The sequence below is a fragment of the Chiloscyllium plagiosum genome, unplaced genomic scaffold (genome assembly GCF_037043375.1).
Source record: "Chiloscyllium plagiosum isolate Xiang-an unplaced genomic scaffold, Cpla_swu_hap1 HiC_scaffold_18, whole genome shotgun sequence".
NCBI classification, from domain to species: domain Eukaryota; kingdom Metazoa; phylum Chordata; class Chondrichthyes; order Orectolobiformes; family Hemiscylliidae; genus Chiloscyllium; species Chiloscyllium plagiosum.
Window position 1 is genome coordinate 16,276,868 of NW_028270156.1, and position 22,526 is coordinate 16,299,393.

The window sequence follows — 22,526 nt, forward strand, 5'->3', positions numbered from 1 at the left end:
GCATTCTACCGGTGATAGGAAGCACAGCCAGGACATTCTCCTGATGATAGGAGGCACTGACAGGACATTCTCCCGGTGATCGGAGGCAGCGGCGTGGGCATTCTCCTGGTGATAGGAAGCACAGCCAGGACAGTCTCCCGGTGATAGGAGGCAGCAGCCAGGACATTCTCCCGGTGTTAGGAAGCACAGCCAGGACATTCTCCCGGTGATAGGAGGCAGCGGCCAGGACATTCTCCCTGTGATAGGAGGCAGCAGCCAGGACATTCTCCCGGTGTTAGGAAGCACAGCCAGGACATTCTCCCGGTGATAGGAGGCAGCAGCCAGGACATTCTCCCAGTGATAGAACGCGGCAGCCAGGACATTCTCCTGGTGAAAGGAGCACAGCCAGGACATTCTCCTAGTGATAGGAAGCACAGCCAGGACATTCTCCCGGTGATAGGAAGCTCAGCCAGGACATTCAACTGGTGACAGAGAGCACAGCCAGGACATTCTCCCGGTGACAGGAAGCACAGCCAGGACATTCGGTGGTAGGAAGCAGAGCCAGGACATTTTCCTGGTGATAGGAGGCACTGCCAGGACATTCTCCCAGTGATAGGAGGCCGCTGCCAGGACTTTCTCCTGGTGATAGGTCGCATAGCCGGGGCATTCTTCCAGTGATAGGTAGCACAGCCAGGACATTCTCCCGGTGATTGGAGGCAGTGGCCAGGACATTTTCCCTGTGATAGGAGGTAGCAGCCAGGACATTCTCCCGGTGATAGGAAGCTGAGCCGTGACGTTCTCCCGGTGATAGGAAGCATAGCCATGACATTCTCCTGGTGATTGGAGGCTGCAGCCAGGACATTCTCCCAGTGATAGGAGGCACTGCCAGGACTTTCTCCCGGTGATAGGAGGCACTGCCAGGACCTTCTCCCGGTGATAGGAGGCACAGCCAGGACATTCTCCCGGTGATAGGAGGCACTGCCAGGACCTTCTCCCGGTGATAGGAGGCACAGCCAGGACTTTCTCCCGGTGATAGGTGGCAGCGGTCAGTACATTCTCTCACTGATGGGTGGCTGGTGACAACGAAGTGCGTTTTCTCTCCATTCGGGCCTGTGTCAGCGGCAGTGAAGTTGTTTTTTTGGTGTTGAAGCCCGATTGCAGCACAGTGTTCAAAATGGTAGTGCTGGCAAGGCCACATCTGCAACTGAAGCGGGATTTGTGGCCCGGAGGCAGCCTGGCTTGGCCTGGCAGTGGTGCCAGGGATGCTTGGTTGTGGGGCAAGTGTGGGTTCAGCAGTATCAGCGAAATGGGCCCTGCAGTGAAGAGATGGTGCCTAAAGTGGGGCAACTCCTACACTGGTGGGTCAGGAGCAAGCAGCAGTGAGACGGCGCACGTCACCCTTGAGGCGAGGTACTGGCATGGACGGGATTCGGAAAACCTAACTTCCGGAAAATTTTACTTTTTATTTTTTAATTTATTCCTATGACCTATAATGTTGGACTATTTAGTTCTATGTTGTTCTAAATGTGTTTTGTTTCCTAAAAATTTGATCTTAACTATCTGTCCCAAGATACCTTTGTACTTAAGGATGGCGCTGTACTGTGACATGTGTAAACCTTTCATTACTCATTTGAATATATGTGACATTCAAACTAATTCTGGGGTGGCACGGTTAACACTGCTGCCTCACAGCACCAGGAACCCGCCTTTGCTTCCAGCCTCGGGTGACTATTTGTGTGGAGTTTGCACATTCTCCCCATGTCTGTGTGCGTTTCCTCCCAGTTCTCCAGTTTCCTCCCACAATCCAAAGATGTGCAGGTTAGGTGAATTGGCCATGCTAAAATTGCCCGTAGTGTTCAGGAATGTGTAGGCTAGGTGCATTAGTCAGGGGAAACATAGAGTAGCAGGTGTAGGGGAACGGATCTGAGTGTGTTATTCTTTGGAGGATCGGTGTGGACTTGTTGTGCCAAATGGCCTGCTTCCCAAAGAGGAACAAAGAAAAAGAAAATAAAAAAATTGGAACTAATTCTATTTCTCAGTTGCTGCCACCAGCTCTAATGTTGATTTTGTCAGGTTTAGACTCTACCTTAGTCTGTAGTCTTGAGCTTGTGTATTGTGTATGTCATTTTATTGCATTTCAATAAAAAATGCATTTCATTTCCTTGACTTATTAATTATATATTAAATATGCCTCAAATATTTCGTAAAATTGTCACTTAATTGCCTGTTTATAGATTGATAGTAGAATTTAGTGAGCATGCAATCAGCTTGCAAAAAGTAATAATTTAAAAGCATTAATAAAATATTTCAACTAAAAATATGAATTACAAGTAATTGTAAAATAAAACAACCAAGGTCCTTTGTTTCTCCAGGAAATATTTGATTAATTACGTTCCCACCTTCCTTGGCAAGAAATTAAAACTACAGGAGGTTAATTTTCAAATTAAGCCGTATTATAATACCTATTCTTTATCGTTTACTTCCCAGTTTGAGAGATTGAATGAATAATTTCCATTGAAATAACTGGCAGCAGTGCAGATGGGCGTTTAAACCAATATATTTTTGAAAATATCAAACTGTCATGTTAGATTTACATTTTTAAAACATCTTGCAATACAATTTGACCCAAAATCTCAGCATCACCATCTCATCAAAGGTTGTTTTTCAGATGAGAGGCCTGTGACCAGTGGCATGCCACAATGATCGGTGCTGCATCCACTACTTTTCGCCATTAATATAAATGATTTGGATGTGAGCATAAAAGTTATAGTTAGTAAGTTTGCAGATGACACCAAAATTGGAAGTGTAGTGGACAGCGAAGAAAGTTACCTCAGATTACAATGGGATCTTGATCAGATGGGCCAATGGGCTGAGGAGTGGCAGATGCATTTTAATTCAGATAAATGCGAGGTGCTGCATTTTGGGAAAGCACATCTTGGCAAGACATATACACTTAATGGTAAGGTCCTAGGGAGTGTTGCTGAACAAAGAGACCTTGGAGTGCAGGTTCATAGCTCCTTGAAAGTGGAGTCGCAGGTAGATAGGATAGTGAAGAAGGCGTTTGGTGTGCTTTCCTTTATTGATCAGAGTATTGAGTACAGGAGTTGGGAGGTCATGTTGTGGCTGTAAAGGACATTGGTTAGGCCACTGTTGGAATATTGCGTGCAATTCTGGTCTCCTTCCTATCGGAAGAATGTTGTGAAACTTGAAAGGGTTCAGAAAAGATTTACAAGGATGTTGCCAGGGTTGAATCGGCTGGGGCTGTTTTCCCTGGAGTGTCGGGGGCTGAGGGGTGACCTTATAGAGATTTATAAAATCATGAAGGGCATGGATAGGATAAATAGACAAAGTCTTTTCCCTGGGGTGGGGGAGTCCAGAACTAGAGGGCATAGTTTTAGGATGAGATGGGAAAGATATAAAAGAGACTTAAAGGGCAACTTTTTCACAAAGAGGGTGGTACATGTATGGAATGAACTTCCAGACGAAGTGGTGGAGGCTGGTACAATTGCAACATTTAAAAGGCATTTGGATGGGTATATGAATAAGAAGGGTTTGGAGGGACATGAGCCGGGTGCTGGCAGGTGGGACTAGATTGGGTTGGGATATCCTGTCGGCATGGACAAATTGGACCAAAGGGTCTGTTTCCGTGCTGTACATCTCTATGACTCTAAATATTGGCATATTTAACCCATCACCTTACGTAGCCAATAATCTTATCAACTGTTCCATTTGACAGTACAAACCTGTAAAAATCATAACTCTATTAAAGTGTCACTGAGCAAAATTATGTTATTTAAAAATTTTGCATGAGATTTTCACCCAGGAGACTGGTTATAGGAGCTCTCCCTGGCGGAAAGCCAATTGAAGGTCTGACATTTAAGATTGTGTGCTCTTAATTGATTATGGAGATGAGTTTCCAGCTTACCTACATTCAGTGAGAATAGGAACAGCAGTGTGTCATGGAAAGGAAGAGAGTCATTTACACTCCTGACAGCAGCCATCACTATCTTCTTTTTTTTTCTCGCTCTAAACACACCTTCCACAGATTGGTGAGGTAACAACTCCACATTTCCTGTGCCAGGAACACATTAATAAGATTTTAACCTCGTAGGAACCATGACCTTTACTGCATCTCAGATCTCAATCTCAGATTCAAAGTTAACAGTTGGCATAATGACATTACAATAGCATCCACTCCATTTTGCCCATGTTAGGCACTAAATATTTTTCCTTCAGAACTACAAATTGGAAAATGGAAGTTGAACACTACTATACAGCTAAAAAGCAGCAGAAGAATTGTTTATGTTTTACAGCTTGAAGATCAAGCTGGGATTTTGTGGTCTACACTTTGATTATAAAGGACTACATTACTTTTTGGAGCAGTGAGGTGGGCACATTATAAGACACAGTGGCATTGGAATTCTTTGAGTTAAGAGAAAACTGGCCAGCAAATGCCTTTGGATTGACTCAGCTGCCTGTTATAGGAGAGACAGGAGAGGTGGTGCTATTGGACCAGTAAAGGCCAAGGTTAATGCTCTGGGTGTGCGGGTTCAAATCTTGCCATAGCACTTGGTGGAATTTAAATTCAGTTAATAAAAAATGTAGCTAAAAACCTAGTCTCTGTCATGTTTATCTTGAAACCATTGACAGTTGTCATAAAATCTAGTTCCTTAATTTCCTTTAAGGAAGGAAATCTTTCTTCCATCCTAAACTGGTCTGGTCTATGTGTTCGTCCAGACTACAGCAATGTAGTTACCTCTTACCTGCCCTCTGACATGGTATATTAAGCTATTTAATTCAAGGGCCATTAGGGTTGGTAGCAAGCCAGCCATTCCATATCCCATGAAAGAATAAAAAATTCTCACAAAGGAAGTTCAATAAAAGGGATCTACAGACTTTACACTGTCAGAATAGGATCAGATTCGACAACCTTCAACTCCAGTTGCATTCATCCAAGTCCAAAGTGAATGTGTCCTGGAAGAATTGTGAAACCTTCAAATCGGCTGAATTATTGCAAATGAGATACTTGGGGGAGATGTGGTTGTGATAAAAATAATTACATGCACCAATTGATAAACATTTATAAAGGAAAAAAAATGCTTGGAGAGAGATATATAAACATACAAGGATCTGAAAGAGTTAATATTGAAGAGTGGCCAGAGCGTCACCCACTATAGCATTCATGTGAGATCAAGATGGAAAATTAATATAGCAAGCCATCAGAAGCTTGGTGCTGGGCTTGTATCCAAGCAGACAAGCTGGAAGCTGGGGTTAACCCTTCAAGTCTGCTCCTCCAATTTGACAAGACTATGGCTCATCTGAATATGTCCTCAACTCTAATTTCATTTCTAATCCCTGTTCTCCCCCAGAACTCTTTGATTCCCTTATCAATCTTATTTATATAACTCTGCGTTAAAGATATTCATGACCTGCCTCTACTGCTCACTGGGACAACACAGTTCCACAAGGCAACAACCTTCTGCGAACTGAACTATGAGGTGTTCACACAACCTACGATGCTCTTTTGAGTGTCGAGGAGACTACATTGTGAGCAATGCATGTAGTGTACTAAATTGGTTAAAGAGTTATAGGGTATCACAGAGAGAATGTTCCATTTAGAATCTGATAAGGAAGAGGACTAGAGAGAATGATGTGGTGGTTCATAATCAGGGATGATCCATTGGATTCTGAGCCTGGGTAAGTCTGAAACTGGAGAGATTGTGAGAGGGATGTGGATGGGAAACGTCCTGAGTTAGTCTATGCAATTGCCTGCAGTCAAGAGGTATTCCCCAAGCTCAGTCAGACTGTTGAGGGTGTTCACTTCGATCAGAATACCTTGGAACTTGTTTGTACCACTTGCTGCATTTTCCAATGATAAAGCCAGCTGTAGTATGTATTTGAAGTTCAATTGGGCTTCACCTAGCAGGACCTTTTGCATAGTTCTATCATTAATCCCAAATACCAGATGGTCTCTCAGCATCTGATTAAGGGGTAAAGTAAATTCACGGTCTTCTGCCAGTTGACTTAAGCTAGTCATAAATACCAGTACTGATTCCCCTGGTTCTCAAATTGCTGCGTAAAAATGATAGCATCTCAGAGTTAGAGACTTGGGATCATAATATTCCTTAACTATGTCAGTCAGTTCTTGAAAAGTTTTAGTATCTGGTGCCTCAGAGAAAGTTAGGTTCCTAATGACAGAAAAAAACCTGCAGCTCTGCAGGTTATCAGGAGAATTACTCATTTTTCTTCTGCTACAATGTCCTTTTTCCTGGAAAAAAATAACACATTGTTTCCAGATACTGGGCTCAGTCCTCAATGGCAGGGTCAAACAAATCAAGCTTCCCAATGCAAGACAGGATGTAAGAAATGCTTACCCTAATTCTGTTGAGAGCGTGTTTCTTCAGGGTCATGCTTTACTCTCATCGCCACTGGAATAACTCCACATAAGCCGGTGTCCCATCACCAAGTCACCCTTTATTTACACTTGGACAGTCCTTGACCTCATACAGAACAACCTCATACAGAACGATGCACCGGTGTGTCAGTATCTCTGACACTCCTGTTAATATCCGTCAACCAGGGCTCCCTGATTGGATTAGATTAACAGTCCTAATCAGGGAACTCACAATCTGTGTGACTCCAGACCCATACCAATGTGCATAACTCTTAACTGCCTTTTAAAATGACTTCACAAGCTACTCAGTTCAGGGGCAAGTAGAGAAGTACAGTCGGTCAACAAATTTCCTGCAAACTTTCCAATAACTTCCACATCTCATTAAAGGTTTTAGAAAAAACGATTAACAGAATATTCTGACAAAAGCAAATGGTCTACCTATTTGTCTGTGCTGGTTCCACACCCTGTTAGGTTTCTTAGACTGTTCCAGTGAAGCTCAATGTAAGTTTAAAGAACAGCAACTCATCTTTTGATGAGACAATTTATAGCCTTTCAGACACAATGCTGATTTCAGCAATATCAGAATTTAATCTCTGCTCAAACATATTGAATGACAGTTGTTGATGATGATTCTATTTTTAAATCACACTTCCTCTATGCTCTCTTTTGTCGCACTCCCATCTCATTTTGCCTTGCACCATCATCACAATTGTTATTCAGTTTCTCTTGCCTCCCACTCTGTTACAAATCTTCCCTTTTGTTCTTTGCTCCTCATCTTTCCTGCTCTTTTACTTGCTTCTAGAGGCAGAGTTGTGTCATCTAAGACAATGGTTGACTCTATAATGGTCAGTCCTACCTTACATATCAGGAGCCACAGTCCGGTATGGCAGGCTCTTGCCCTGGAAGGTTGTGGGCTGAGCAGGCACAGGAGTTTCTGGTCTCTGTTCTTGGCCAGCAGAGCTATTCACTTTTACTCACCCCTGTCAATGCCATTTCAAACAGCACCCTCCCCCCCCCATCCTCCAGATGTCATGGCTATCAGCTATTGTCTCTTGTAGTCAGTGTTTATTTCTGTCATTTTCATATTTCACTGATGTGTCTTTTTAATATGCATTAATGGGAATGTGGCCATCACTGATTGAGCCAGCATTGTCCATTCCCAATTACCTTGGAGAAGGTAACTTGCCTTCTTGAAATACTTCAGTCTTTGGGGAGTAGGGATGCACACAGTGCTGCTCAGAAGGTAGTTCCAGGATTTTGACACAGTGACAGTAAGCGAATGGTGAAATAGTGATCATGAAGTGATAGTGGTGACATAGATGCAAGTCAGGATGTTATGTAGTTTGGAGGAGGATTTACAAATGGTTCTATTCCCATTCATCTCTTCCCCTTGTGCTCCTTTGTGATAGAGTTAGAGGGTCAGGAAGTTGCCGTTGAAGAAGCCTTAGTGACTTTCTTTAATATATCTTATAGATGATACCCACTGTGGCCACTGCCAGTCTGTGATCAAGAAAGCGAATGTTTAAAGAAGTGGTGTGATGCAAATCGGTGTGCTGATTTTTCCAGGATAATGTTGAGTCACTCGAGTGTTGTTGGAGCTGCACTCATCCAGGAAGTGAAGAGTGTTCCATCACATTCCTGAATTGTGTCTTGCAGATGGAGGCATTCAGGTGTCAGGAGGTGTATTACTCACCACAGAATTTCTCGCCTCTGACTTGGATTTGTAGCACAGAATTTATATGGCTGGTCTGCTTTGGTTTCTGGTCAGTGGTAACTCCCAGGATATTAATGGTGGATAATTCAATATTGGTAATACCATTGGAAATTAAGAAGCAACAGCTGGATTCTCCTTTGGATATGGTAATTGCCAGGTCTGGTGTCCTTGTAACAAAGCAGGAAGTACTTGCTTTAATCCTGTTCAATCTCTGATTTTTTTCAATTCCACTTAGAGATTTAAGATGTTTATCTGTTGTATTTTGCCATAAATGCTGCCTGATCCACTTTGTATTTCCAGCAAGGATTTTGTCTCTTTATTAGAGTATTTTGTCTGTTTTTCTAGGCATTCTGCAACCAGTGTCAAGATTGACATAAACATCTTCTGCTCCACTCTGAATTCATGTTTTTTTTAACAGTGCAAGAGATGATATCTTAATAGCATTAAATCAGTCCTAAATAAGATGCTTGTCTCATTGCTGTGCTACTACAATCTATAAATATCTTCATTTTATGCGGTGTGATCAAGGGAAACAAACAGCTGTTTCTCTTACACCGTTAATAATTTTGCCCAACCTTAGAAGATTTCATGGAAGCATTTCAACTCTGCTTAATAATGCTCTTCGGTGAAAAACTGCAAGATTGCCACCAGTTTACTAATTATTCTCATGAGTAATAGTTATTTTGTTCTTTGTCACATTACTTGAGTTCTTGCCACAGTGGTTACTAGTTAGTATTCACAATTTAATCATAAAGTTGTACAGCATGGTAAAAGACCCTTCAGTCCAATTTATCCACACCGACCAGATATCCTGAATCAATCTAGTCCCATTTCCTAGCATTTTGCCTATTTCCCTCTAAACCTTGCCTATTCATGTACCCCTCCAGATGCCTCTTAAATGTCATTGTATCAGCCTCCACCACCTCTTCCATACATTCCATACATATACCACCCTCTTCCTAAAAACATTACTCCTTGGCTTTCTGTTAAACCTTTCCCCTCTCACCTTAAACCTGCGGCCTCGAGTTTTGTACTCCCCTACCATGGGGAAAAGACCTTGGATATTCACCCTATCCATACCCCTCATGATTTTATAAACCTCTATAAAGTCCTCCCTCAGCCTGCAATCCTCCAGGGAAAATAGCCCAAGTCTATTCAGCCTCTCCCTATAGGTCAAACCCTCCAACCACGGCAACGTCTTTATAAGTCTTTTCTGAACCCTTTCAAGTTTCACAACATCCTTCCCATTGCAGGGAGACTAGAATTGAATGTAATATTCCAAAGTGGGGGCCTAACCAATGTCTTGCACAGTTGCAACATTACCTCCCAACTCCTATACTCAGTGCACTGACTAATAAAGAAAACATACCAAACGCCTTCTTCATTATCCTATCTACCTGTGACTCCACTTTCAAAGACCTATGAACCTGCACTCCAAGGTTTCTTTGTCAGCAACACTTCCTAGAACTTTACCATTAAGCGTACAAGTCCTGCCTTGATTTGCCTTACCAAAATGCAACACCTCATGTTGATCTAAACTCCATCTGCCACTCCTCAGTTCAAAAATAAACTACAAAAAAATATCTGTAATTTTCAACCAAATAATTTGCTCTCTTAATTCATCAAGTCTTTGAAGCTTACAGATTTACAAAATTTCTTGTTCTGTTGTTCACATTTACATGTTCCTGTAAAGCACATCTTTCCATATTGTGCACTGTGAGGGTAAAGGTTAGTGAGGAAATTGGGATAAATTCTAGTTAACTAGAATTTACATCTTTGGAGTAAAAATGCCCTGTTGATTAAGCCATTAAGTATCGTATTTTCTTCAACTTAAAGTCCAAGAGATTATTAAAACATTGATCAGCAGTAAGGTTTTAAACCAACCTTGGCTGTAACCCACTTATTAACCAGTTTGAGCAAAGCTTACCATAAGAACCCAGATTTTATGATAAAAATGACATTAGGACGCTGTAGTGATTGGAACCAAGTGGATCCTATTGACTATGAGATCGTTGATTGGGATCATTAACCTGTGCAAATCAGGGAGCCCTAGCTGACATATATAAACAGGAGGTAAATTTGAATAAAGATTTGTGCACCTTGTATCTTTCACTGTGTCTCATACCTGCACACACACAACATGGGTGCTGGGGGAAAATATAAGCACCACAGCGGTTAGGTGGTAGTGTGAGGGTAAAAAAAAACAAACAGGAGTATCAGAGATAAAAAAAACTGGAGTGTCAGAGGTTTTTTTAAAAAAAAGAAAGAAAAAAAATAAACAGGAGGTTCAGACAGTCTTCTGACTTCAGGGACTGACTCCAAGTTGGCTGGTCATAGCCAGCATACTGTGCACATCTAAATAAAGGGTCACTTGGTGATGGGATACCGGTCTGTGTGCAGTTATTTCAGGCACTATGATTAAAGAATAGTTTAGACAACAGCTTATGGTGACAGCATGTGCACAGCCTGAATACTGGAAACTGAGAGGTTGTTGTCTGTGTTGTACTGCTCAGAAACATTGCTGCGACAGCATTTCACTGAACAATTCTCCAGTGGGACACATAAAATGCATGTACTCATCCCCTAGGTCTTCATAATTCTTGCTAGAAGTTAAAGTTTGTCCATTCAAGTGTAGATGGATATTGAATAGTGTTATAAATGTATCTTTTGCAAATAGCCTCTCCCAGAGTGAAAACTATTTTGTGAGTTGGAAGTCTCATTCTTTCAGATTTTAATTATAGTTGGAGATATAAAACCATATATTTTCTTGCTTCATTAATCTCTCTGTCTTTCTTTCCTTCACTTTATTTTATCATATGTACATGGTTGACTCTGCACTGCTCGTGAAGAATTCTTCAAAATGAGTGATTTAGGTGATATTGCTGTTTGCTGTGTTCTCATCGATGACAGATCTCCTGTAGAGGGCATTGAGTTGTTGTCAATTTCTAATTACATCATGTTATCATGCAAAAGCCCATTGGAGGTCTATGGGCAAGTGCAATTTGGAATGGATAGTTAATTCCCCAATGGCCACAAATCAAGGTTAATTTTCATCTCAACAATATTTGGCAACTTCAGAACATCTGTTTTGCAATCTCAGGAGAAACAACTTAAACAATTACTTGAAAATCTCTCATATGAACATAAAAGACCTTTATGACTTGTAAACTTGGAGGTAGATGTCTGCCAAATGTGAACAATCCCCTGTTGTTCACTTAAAGGATGTGGGTGAGACTTTTTTAATAGCTGATATGATTTATAAGCCAGTTTTTATGGCTGCTGCAGTATTTTACAGATAATAATATACTTCAAAATTGATGGCGACTCCTCAAATTAGATAAAGTGGACCTTCTACTGATTTTCAATGCAGACCCAGAGACCACACCCTCACTTTGATTGTGGTTCATATAAGTTTAATATTTAAAATAAATTTGCATTTTACTCAATGCTATAGAACAAACATTGAGTGGCTGAAGGAATATAAGCTGTGGAAATGTGAGGTTATGTATTTGGCAGGAAGAATTTAGGCGTTGAGTATTATTTAACTGGAGAAAGACTGCAGAAAGCTAGAACACAGAGGGATTTGGGGGTCTTCAACAATGAACCACAAAAAGCTAGAATATAAGTTTAACGGATGATAGAAAGGCAAATACAATGTTGGCTCTTATTTAAAAGGGAATTGAATGCAAATGTAGAGAGGTTTTTCTAAAACTATGCAATGCACTAATCAGAACACAGATGGAATACTGTGAATAGTTTTGGGTCCCTTATCTAAGGAAATATTGCAGAAATGTGGGAGTGCTGTGCTCACCAGCTTGTGTTCCCAACAGTAACCTAGCTAGATGTCCTGTTGAGGTATGAGATGGTGGGGGTTGGAGTTGGGAATGGGTTGGGGTATGCGTGAAGGAAGCAGCCTTGTTAATGTCTACTCTGAGGCCTCTGAATTTACCTGCTGTGAGATTTGGAGGGCCTTTCTTGTGGAAACGCCAACTTGGCAGTGAACATTGCACTTGCATTGCAAGACATAAAAGAGTGATCAATAGTTATAGTTTGTGTGTGATTATGACAGTGGGATTAATATGATAGTTGCAGTGGAATGAAGAATGGTACTTACTCGGTTGTCAGACAGCTTAGATGTCTTGACATCCCTTCGGGAGAGGTCCCCATACTTTTCTGTGTGTGCCTGGGTTCTTTCTTCATCGAAGGTGAGGAGCCTAATTTTGAGAATGCCCACCACCTGACCAGACCCCTTTTGCCCTATTGTTTATTGCCCATCCCTAATTGTCCATAAGGCAGTTAAAAGTGAACCACATTGCTATGGGTCTGGAGTCACATGTAGGCCAGAGGAGGTAAGGATGGCAGTTTCGTACCCTAGAGGACATTAGTGAACCAGATGGGTTTTCTGACAGTCAACAATGGATTCATGGTCATTACTAGATTCTTAATTCTAGATATTTATTGAATTCAAATTCCACCATCTGCCATAGCAGAATTCAAATACATGTCCCCAGAACATTATCTGGATCTCTGGATTAACAGTCCTGCAATAGGACCACTAGGCCATCACTTCTCCCTGAACTGTCTTCTCCTGGAATGAGATAAAGGGTGGGATTGAGTGATATGGAAATGGGTGGCACATCTGTTAGTGCTGGTGCAGATGGTGAGATGCCACGGGTGGATGAGAAGGGTTCTCATGGGAACGGAGGGTTCATTGGGAGGAAGTGTGGAGGAGAAATTGATGGAAGATGTTGCATGGGACAGTGACAGTGGCAGAGCATTAGCATTGGTGGGAGAATGGGTCAGTAGCAGGAATAGAAGTGGGAGAATGTGAAGGAGGAGAGAGGAAGTGGTTGCACTGACCTTGGCTGTAGGTTCAAAAACTTGAGACTTCCCTGATGCAGGTGGCAATCTCGGCCCAAGCTGGCAGAATCTGATGCCATGGCTGCTTTTGCTGGTCTAGGGAGAGGAGGACCTCCCATCGACCAGAACCTCCAGGCCCCTGTCTGTAAAACAGGGTACAAATTTCTTTTAAATGTCGGGAAATGTATAGAAATGCCCAGACTCGTGTGGGTGTGCAACTGCAGGCTGTCCATTCCAGGGAATCCAGTGAACAGTGAACTCTTATGGCTATGGCGAGTGGTAGAATCGGCCTAGAGAGATACTGTAGGGGTGTGGGTGGTGGTTAATGAGGCGAGTTTGCAATGATATGGTGAGAAATCTTGCTAGGCGACATGGAAAGAAACCTTCAATGAAACGCGACAAATTGACACTTAGCAAAGATATCACAAAATTCAGCCCTAAGAAGATTTACCAAAGAATTAAAAGGTTCTTGTAATAAAAATGAGAAGAGTAAGGACATATCAGATATGGGTTCTGTTTTCTCTTTCAATCCGTCTGCAATATGAAATTGTGCTAACTGAAGTTAAATACAAAGTTTAACTATTCTTAATAAATCATTATAAAGCTGGATAAAAAAGGACTTTGAACTTCATGTTTATTCATTTACAATGTAATAGCCCCATCAATGAAATGTCTTTGTGTATTAGATCCTGTATGATCCCACAAAGATGAATTCTGGTGGGTTTGCACTCCCATTAGTTTTCACCTCAGTGTGGCCTTATCCTGGGCTTATCCTTGTAGTTTTATCACATCAGTCTCATATTTCAGGATCATTTCACCCACTTACCAATAGTCAGTGAAATTCTGCTTCCTTCATTGAAAATTTTGCTGTTTGCATCTTCTTTATAAACTGAGGCATTTGAGTTTCTGTCTCCATTTTCTGGAATTTTGTCTGGATAGCATCTGTTCTCATTATCCAGTTATTTTAATTGAGAGTCATTACTGTCAGTCCTTCACGCACTCATATTAAATCAAATCTAACTAAATCATGTTTTGATTGCAAAATTTGCTGTGACAACATATGCTTTTAAAGATTAGTTTGTCAGGGGATAATTTGTTTACTTTTGCATCAAACATGGTTCAAACTGAAGCATGGAAAATAATTACACCACAGAAAGAAGACTGTTTGTTCACAATGGATGTAAAAAAGTGGTCTAATATTTCAAGACTCACCTTTTTTTATGAGAATGTATTTGGTCTGAATCCTCTTTATCTCCTCCTTGAATGTTTTGCACTGCTCTGACACTGATTTATCTTCAAGTAGCTGTTTCCAATCCAAGTTACATTTGAATTAGAATGAACTGCAAAATATATTTAATACTTCCAAATTATATCTCAGTTTAGTAAAGTTTGCCTTTTTCCATTTTAAAATGTTTACTCTTGGTCTGCCTTTGTTCTTTCCCATTGCCACTCAAAATCTAACTGAATCATGACCATAGCCATTTAAATGCTGCATCACTGTTACCCCTTCCATCTGCCCAACTTCATTCCCTGAATGTACCTTCTCAACAGCCTGATCTCTTTGGGCTTAATGTGGTGGCTGAAGAAAGTTCCCTGAATGTATTTTTTGAATTTTATGTTCTCTACAATTTTTTAATAATGAATTTATCTCAGGTAATGTGAAAGTGATTGAATTTCCCACCTAGTAATACCCATTTCTGTTCTCAGAAATTTCAGAACTGAACAAGAATCATCAGAAGATGGCTTCTACACATTAAAAAAAATTAAGGGATAGTGCAGGAAGGTGATGTTCTGTAGAAGATCAATCATGATCTCATTGAAGGGCAAAATGAACTCAAAGGGCTGAATTGCCTACTCCTGCTCTTATGTTTCATGTTCCATGTTCTAATGTGACACTCCTACCAGAGTAAAAATGTTAAATCTGTTTCTCTCTGCTCAGATGTTGCCATACCTAATGAGATTGTTCCAACTTTCTAAGTGCCCTGTTTTATCCCTACTTAATCCCATCTGTCTGTCCTTTCATATTTTTGTATTCTGTTAATATCAAATACTCAATTTCTTTTTAACGTGTATACAGTATAGTCCATATGTCATCATGATAAAGCATTCAATGTTCAAATAATTGTGGAACATTTTTCTTCAAATCATCTCCTTTACTCTTTGAGCATTTATCCTGATTCTAAGCCTCCTGTGCCAATTTGTCAAACAGTGTAAACAATCTCAACATGTCTGGCAGCATCTGCACACAGAGAGAGAGAGAGAGCTAATATTCAGTTTGATTGCTTTCTCATTTGAACTGTTTCTCTGTCCACAGATGCTGGCTATTTCCAATATTTTCTGTTTGCATTTCAGACTTCTAGCATTTCTGAGTATTTTGCTTCTGTAGGCATTTCCAATGTTATACTTTGTCATCGATAGTCACAGGTGAGGTGCCGGAAGACTGGAGGTTGGCAAACATGGTGCCACTGTTTAAGACAAGCCAGGGAACTATAGACCGGTGAGCCTGACCTCGGTGGTGGGCAAGTTGTTGGAGGGAATCCTGAGGGACAGGATGTACATGTATTTGGAAAGGCAAGGACTGATTCGGGATAGTCAGCATGGCTTTGTGCATGGGAAATCATGTCTCACAAACTTGATTGAGTTTTTTGAAGAAGTAACAAAGAAGATTGATGAGGGCAGAGCAGTAGATGTGATTTTTATGGACTTCAGTAAGGCGTTCGACAAAGTTCCCCATGGGAGACTGATTAGCAAAGTTAGATCTCACGGAATACAGGGAGAACTAGCCATTTGGATACAGAACTGGCTGAAAGGTAGAAGACAGAGGGTGGTGGTGGAGGGTTGTTTTTCAGACTGGAGGCCTGTGACCAGTGGAGTGCCACAAGGAACGGTGCTGGGCCCTCTACTTTTTGTCATTTACATAAATGATTTGGATGCGAGCATAAGAGGGACAGTTAGTAAGTTTGCAGATGACACCAAACTTGGAGGTGTAGTGGACAACGAAGAGGGTTACCTCAGATTACAACAGGATCTTGACCAGATGGGCCAATGGGCTGAGAAGTGGCAGATGGAGTTTAATTCAGAGAAATGCGAGTTGCTGCATTTTGGGAAAGCAAATCTTAGCAGGACTTATATACTTAATGGTAAGGTCCTAGGGAGTGTTGCTGAACAAAGAGACCTTGGAGTGCAGGTTCATAGCTCCTTGAAAGTGGAGTCACAGGTAGATAGAATAGTGAAGGTGGCGTTTGGTATGCTTTCCTTTATTGTTCAGAGTATTGAGTACAGGAGTTGGGAGGTCATGTTGCGGCTGTAGAGGACATTGGTTAGGCCACTGTTGGAATATTGCGTGCAATTCTGGTCTCTTTCCTATCGGAAAGATGTTGTGAAACTTGAAAGGGTTCAGAAAAGATTTACAAGGATGTTGCCAGGGTTGGAGGATCTGAGCTAGTGGGAGAGGCTGAACAGGCTGGGGCTGTTTTCCATGGAACATCAGAGGCTGAGGGGTGACCTGATAGAGGTTTACAAAATTATGAGGGGCATAGATGGGATAAATAGACCAAGTCTTTTCCCTGGGGTTGGGGAGTCCAGAACTAGAGGGCATAGGTTTAGGGTGAGAGGGGAAAGATATAAAAGAGACCTAAAGGCAACTTATTCACGCAGAGGGTGGTACGTGTATGGAATGAGCTGCCAGAGGATGTGGTGGTGGCTGGTACAATTGCAACATTTGAGAGGCATTTGGATGGGTATATGAATAGGAAGGGTTTGGAGGGATATGGGCCGGACGCTGGCAGGTAGGACTAGATTGGGTTGGGATATCTGGTTGGCATGGACGGGTTGGACCAAAGGGTCTGTTTCCGTGCTGTACATCTCTATGACTCTATTATGAGATCTCACCTTAACCTTCTCTTACTAGTGAATAAAGTCATTTTTTATGAGTCTACACAGCTATGATGTCTCATTGTTGGGTCATCAGTCTTTGGAACTCTCTTCATATGGCGGTGGAAGAAGGATCATTGAATATTTTTAAGGCAAGAGTAGATTATTCTTGACTAACAAGACAGCCAGTGGTATTCAGGGGTAGGCGGGCGTGGAGCTGAAGGCACAATGAGATCAGCGGTAATCTGATTGAATGGTAGAGCAAGTTGGAAGGATGAATAGCCTTCTCATGCTCCCAATTCATACGTTTGTATGTTCTTATCATGCTCCCAATTCATATGTTCATATGTTCTTATCGTGCTGCTGACTCACCACATCTTTAGGTTCCTTCTGTCATGAGATTCCTAAAACAATATACCAAAGGGGAAGCGAAACCTATTGTTGTATAATTATGATGAAGATCATGTTAAATTGTTATAATTTAAAACTTAACTACATATATGTGACACTAAATCCTGTGCAGTGTTGCGATCATGCCTTTTATTTCAATTCACTGTGATCACATTCAATTTCATTCATGAGTGAAATGGTTTAGTTGATTGTGAGTATGAGCTATAATTAATGCTGTTTCTTTTCTGTTTAGTTTTAATAGTGTTCAACTTGGAAGTCACATTTTGTTTCGCGAATTCGCCTTCATCAAAGCTACCCCTTACAATAGGGCTTCATTTATTCAAATGTTCTGGCGGTGCTTTCGGCAAATAGGCAAGAATGGAGGTAGGTCTTTCATGATGATTTTTTGAAGAAGACTGGAGACAGTTCCAGATGAAATACAAAATTAAACTAGTCATCCAGGTAATTAGGAGTATTCCATCACATTCCTGAATTGCATTTTGAAGTTGGTGGACCATCTTTGGGAAGTGTAGAGGTGAGTTACTTGTAGCTGTTTGGCTCATCCAATTCAGGGTTAGAATCATAGAATCCCTACAGTGTGGAAACAGGCCCTTCGGCCCACCAAGTCCACACCAGCCGTCTGAAGAGTAACCCTCCTAGGCCGATTCCCCTGTTATGTTATAGTTACCCCGACTAATGCACCTAACCTATGCATCCCTGAGTTTCTAATTTGCAAATTTTGTTTGCAAGTTATTCAGAATTGACCAAGTTTCTGTTGTAAAGTAACTAGTTAATCTAGTACGTTAATAACATGCAAATCCAGCCTCACATAACTTGGGAATGAAGTGATGAATGTTTTTGCAAAACTGCTATTTAAATTTAAATAAAATTGTTTTTCTCCACATTTAATTGTTTTTGCCCACAAGTGGTCTGAAAAAAACAGGATTTATTTCTGCCCTTGCATCTAATGTAATCACCGTTTCTCAGCTGCAGGAACAAGAACTACATGGTATTTTTAAAAACACATTTGAAATCCTCCAGCAAAACTATTAGCCCTGTCACTCACTTTTATGTTCTTTTTGAGGTTAAAATAGCTTAGTTCATATAATACCTAAAGGGATGCTTCAGGAAAGGCTCTTAAAAATATACTTCCTGGGGCTAAATGTTAAAATTAAACTGGCATCAGCATTGCTTTTTTTTTAATTCTTGCTCTTGTGTGAATCTAATATACTTTCTGCATTTTGGGGAGGATGGGATTGCCTAATTTTCTATACTTGTAACCCTACTAACAGCATACATAGTATGTATTTTTACTGGGTGCATTCTTTCAATTTAGGAAATTAGATTCACTCCACTGGGTAGGAGGATGGGACAGATTGGCAGTGGCCCAAGGCATTGTGGTGCTGTGATGTGCACTGGCATCAGGTGTGTTCCATTAACTGCAAAAATCCTGCACAGTCTTGCTATTCTGCCAAACTACCTCCAACATCAAGTTGCATTTGAATATAACCTTTACCCAGTAAAATTTCCTCAGGCATTTCACGGGAGAGACTGCCAAAAGAAACTTGACACAGAGAGCCACATTGAGTGATTTTTATTTCTAGGCATTCAGGGGATGTAAGAATCGCTGGCTGAGCCACCATGTATTGTGCATCCCTAATTACTCTTGAAAAGGTGGAAGTGAGCTGCATTCTTGATCCCCTGCAGTCTATTTGGTATAAGTACACCCACAATAATGTTAGAGAGGGAATTCCAGGATCTTGACCCAGTGACACTGAAGGTATGATACTTTATTTCCAAGTCAGAATGGTGAGCAGCTTGGAGGAGAAGTTGTAGGTGGTGGTGTTCCTTTGTACTTACTGCCCTTGTCCTTTCAGATGGAAGTGGTTGTGGGTTTGGAAGGTGCTGTCTAAGAAGCCTTGATGAATTTCTGCAGTGCATCAAATGATTGGCACACACTGCTACTACTGAAAATCAGTGGTGGGGAGGAACTGAATATTTGTGGCAGTGGTTCCAATCAAATGGGCTGCTCTTTCCAGCATGGTAAATACCTTCTTAAAGGTTGTTAGAGCTACAGTTATCCAGGTATTTGGGAGTATACCATCACATTCCTGAATTGCATTTTGTAGTTGGTGGACCATCTTTGGGAAGTGTAGTGATGAGTTACTTGTAGCTGTTTGGCTCATCCAATTCAGGGTTAGAATCATAGAATTCCTACAGTGTGGAAACAGGCCCTTCCGCCCACCAAGTCCACACCAACCCTCCGAAGAGTAACCCACCTAGACCGATTCCCCTATTATTGCTATATTTACCCCTAACTAATGCATCTAGCCTATGCATCCCTGAATACTATGGGCAATTTAGCATAGCCAATTCACCTAACCTGCACATCTTTGGATTGTGGGAGGAAACCGGAGCACGTGGAGGAAACCCACACAGACATGGGGAGAATGTGCAAACTCCACACACATATGCCCGAGGGTGGAATCAACCCCGGGTTCGTGGCACTGTGAGGCAGCAGTGCAAACCACTGAGCCACCGTGCTGCCGGTAGGTCAATGGTAACCCCCAAGACGTTGATAGTGCGAAGAATTCAGTGATAGTTATGCCATTGAACGTCAAGGATGATGATTTGATTCTTTCTTGTTAGAGGTGGTCATTACCTGGCACTTGTGTGGCATGAATATTACTCGCCGTTTGTCAGTCAGACTCTATATTGTCATTGTTTTGATGCATTTGGCCATGAACTGCTTCATTATGTGAGGAGATACAAATGTGTTGAATGTTATGCAATCATCAGTGAAAATTCCTCTTTCTCATCTCGTAATGGAGGGAAGATCATTGATGAAACAACTGAAAATAGTTCAACCAAGGGTGTGACTCTGAGTAACTTCTGAAGGGATGTCCTGGAGCTGAGATGAGTGACCTCCAACAACCATATCCATCCTTCTATGTACCAGATACAACTTTAAGCAGCGTTTTCCCTGATTCCCTTTGACTTCTGTTTTTCTCGAACTCCTTGATGCCTCAGTCAATCAAATGTTGCATTGATAGCAAAGGCAATCACTGTCACCGCAGTTCTGGAATCCAGCTGTTTTGGCAATGTTTGAACTAAGGCTGTATTGAGGTCAGGAGCTGAGTAGCCTTAGCAGAATCAAACCTGTATGTTAGTCAACAGGTTATCGATATGTATGTGCTGCCTGATAGCGCTGTTGATGACCCCTTCCATCACTTTATTAATGATTAAGCGTAGACTGATAGGCCATTTCTTAATTGGCTAGTTGGATTTGTTCTACTTTATGTGTACAGGACACACTTGGGCAAATCTCTATATAGCCGGTTAATTTGTCAGTCTTCTCATTGGACTGGAGTAACTTGTTGAAGGCTGTGGGACGTGATGGAGCTCAAGTCTTCAGTTCTGTTGCAGGAATGTTGTCAGTTCCCATAACCTTTGCAGCATCCAGTCCCTTCAACTGTTTCTTGACATCATGTGGTGTGAATCGAATTGGCTGAAGACTGACATCTGTGATGCTGGGGACCTGTGGAGGAGGCTGAGATGAATTATCACAGTCGACACGTATTGTGAATATTATTGTGCATGTTTCAGCCTTATCTTTTGCAATGGTGTGCTGGGCTCCCCCATTATTTAGGATAGGGAGGTTTGTGGAGCCTGTTCCTCCAGCGAATTGTTTAATTGTCCACCACCATTCACGACAGGACAGGCAGAGCATAGATCTGATACATTGATTATGAATTGCTGAGCTCTGTCCATCACCTGTTGTTTGGCATGAAAATACACCTTTTCTTTAGCTTCACCTGGTGGACACCTCATTATTTTCAAGTATATTATGATGTCTGACCAAAAGCTTGGTCAAAGAGATTACTCTAAAGTAAGAATCCAAAGGAGGAATTGGAGGTGGTGGGTGGAGAGGCTTAGAGAAGGAATTTGAGAGCTTTTGGCCTAAGTGGCAGGATAGCATGGCCAGCAAAGGTGGAGCAAAGTAAATCAGGGCACATCATGGGACGTTGGGTCAAAATCCTGGAATTCCCTCTTCAAAGGCATTGTAGGTCAACCCACAGCAGGTGGACTGCAGCAGTTCAGGAAGGTAGCTCTCCTGCACCTTCTGAAGGACAACTAGGGATGGGCAATAAATGTTGGCCAGCTAGCAACACCCACATCTCACAAATGAATGAAAAAAGCTTTAGTATAATAATGAATGATAATGTTTTATAATATATTATTATTATTTGGGAGCTTGGCTTATAAAATAGACGTTTTAGGGATTTTGTGGAAGTGCCTTTTTTTAATGGTCCAAAACCCATCTTTTTGTGTTGGGTCAAAACTGCATTTCCAGGAAATCATATCGCTTGAGCTAAATGATTTGATAAACTACCTGGTGAGATAATTACTGAAGTATTTATCATGCTGAGCTTTTAGTGCCACCAGAAAGTGAGACCAGAGGCCAGAAAAAGGTTCAATTCTGAATGAAAGATCCATACCAACAGATGTCCTGTTTTTTCAGCCTCGTAGTCCAAGTCATAAAAACATTAATGTTTTAGCCTGTCTATGTATTTTGGGCAGAAATGGAGACAATCACATCTGGTCAGTGTGCAGAAAGCCGCTGAAAGGAAATACTTACATTTCTGACTCAACTGACAAAATTATATGAGTGAAGATGAGAGTGTTATTTCACTGGAGCTGGATGGCTGTAAAGGAGATTGTTGCTAAAAAGGTTCAACTTTTCCCAAAGGCGAAGAAAAATTATAGCGACAAAGCTATGCTCATCTTTGAGAAACATCCTGGATAGCCCCAGATTTCAGACATCCTTCAGCCCTTATGTTTGTGACTGCAGTCTGCACTCAGCACTTTGACATGGAGATCACAGAGTCTATAGTTGATGTGAATGCCTTTTAATTAGGTTTTGCCTTTGCTTATGTTCCACAGTTAGAGCCACTTTGTGTGTGGACTGTGTGACAATGTGAGTGCATTCTTCTCTCGGGCAATATCATGGAATACAGGGAGAACTAGCCATTTGGATACAGAAATGGCTCAAAGGTAGAAGGCAGAGGGTGGTGGTGGAGGGTTGTTTTTCAGAATTGAGGCCTGTGACCAGTGGAGTGCCACAAGGATCAGTGCTGGGTCCACTGCTTTTTGTCATTTATATAAATGATTTGAATGCGAGCATAAGAGGTATAGTTAATAAGTTTGCAGTTGACACAAAAATTAGAGGTGTGGTGGACAGCGAAGAAGTTACCTCAGATTACAATGAGATGTTGATCAAATGGGTCAGTGGGCTGAGAAATGGCAGATGGAGTT

At 41.5% G+C, this 22,526-nt stretch overlaps 1 protein-coding gene across 4 annotated transcripts in view; it reads left to right on the top strand.

Annotated features, from left to right (window-relative positions):
* The window catches only part of cstpp1 (centriolar satellite-associated tubulin polyglutamylase complex regulator 1), a 368,165-nt gene that overhangs the window by 159,283 nt on the left and 186,356 nt on the right, over positions 1-22,526 (top strand). For all 4 annotated transcript variants that reach the window (XM_043705470.2, XM_087996319.1, XM_043705472.2 and 1 more), the window contains one exon: positions 17,464-17,594. In XM_043705470.2, the coding sequence (XP_043561405.2) occupies positions 17,464-17,594 (131 nt within the window). The remainder of the gene's footprint in view (positions 1-17,463; positions 17,595-22,526) is intronic.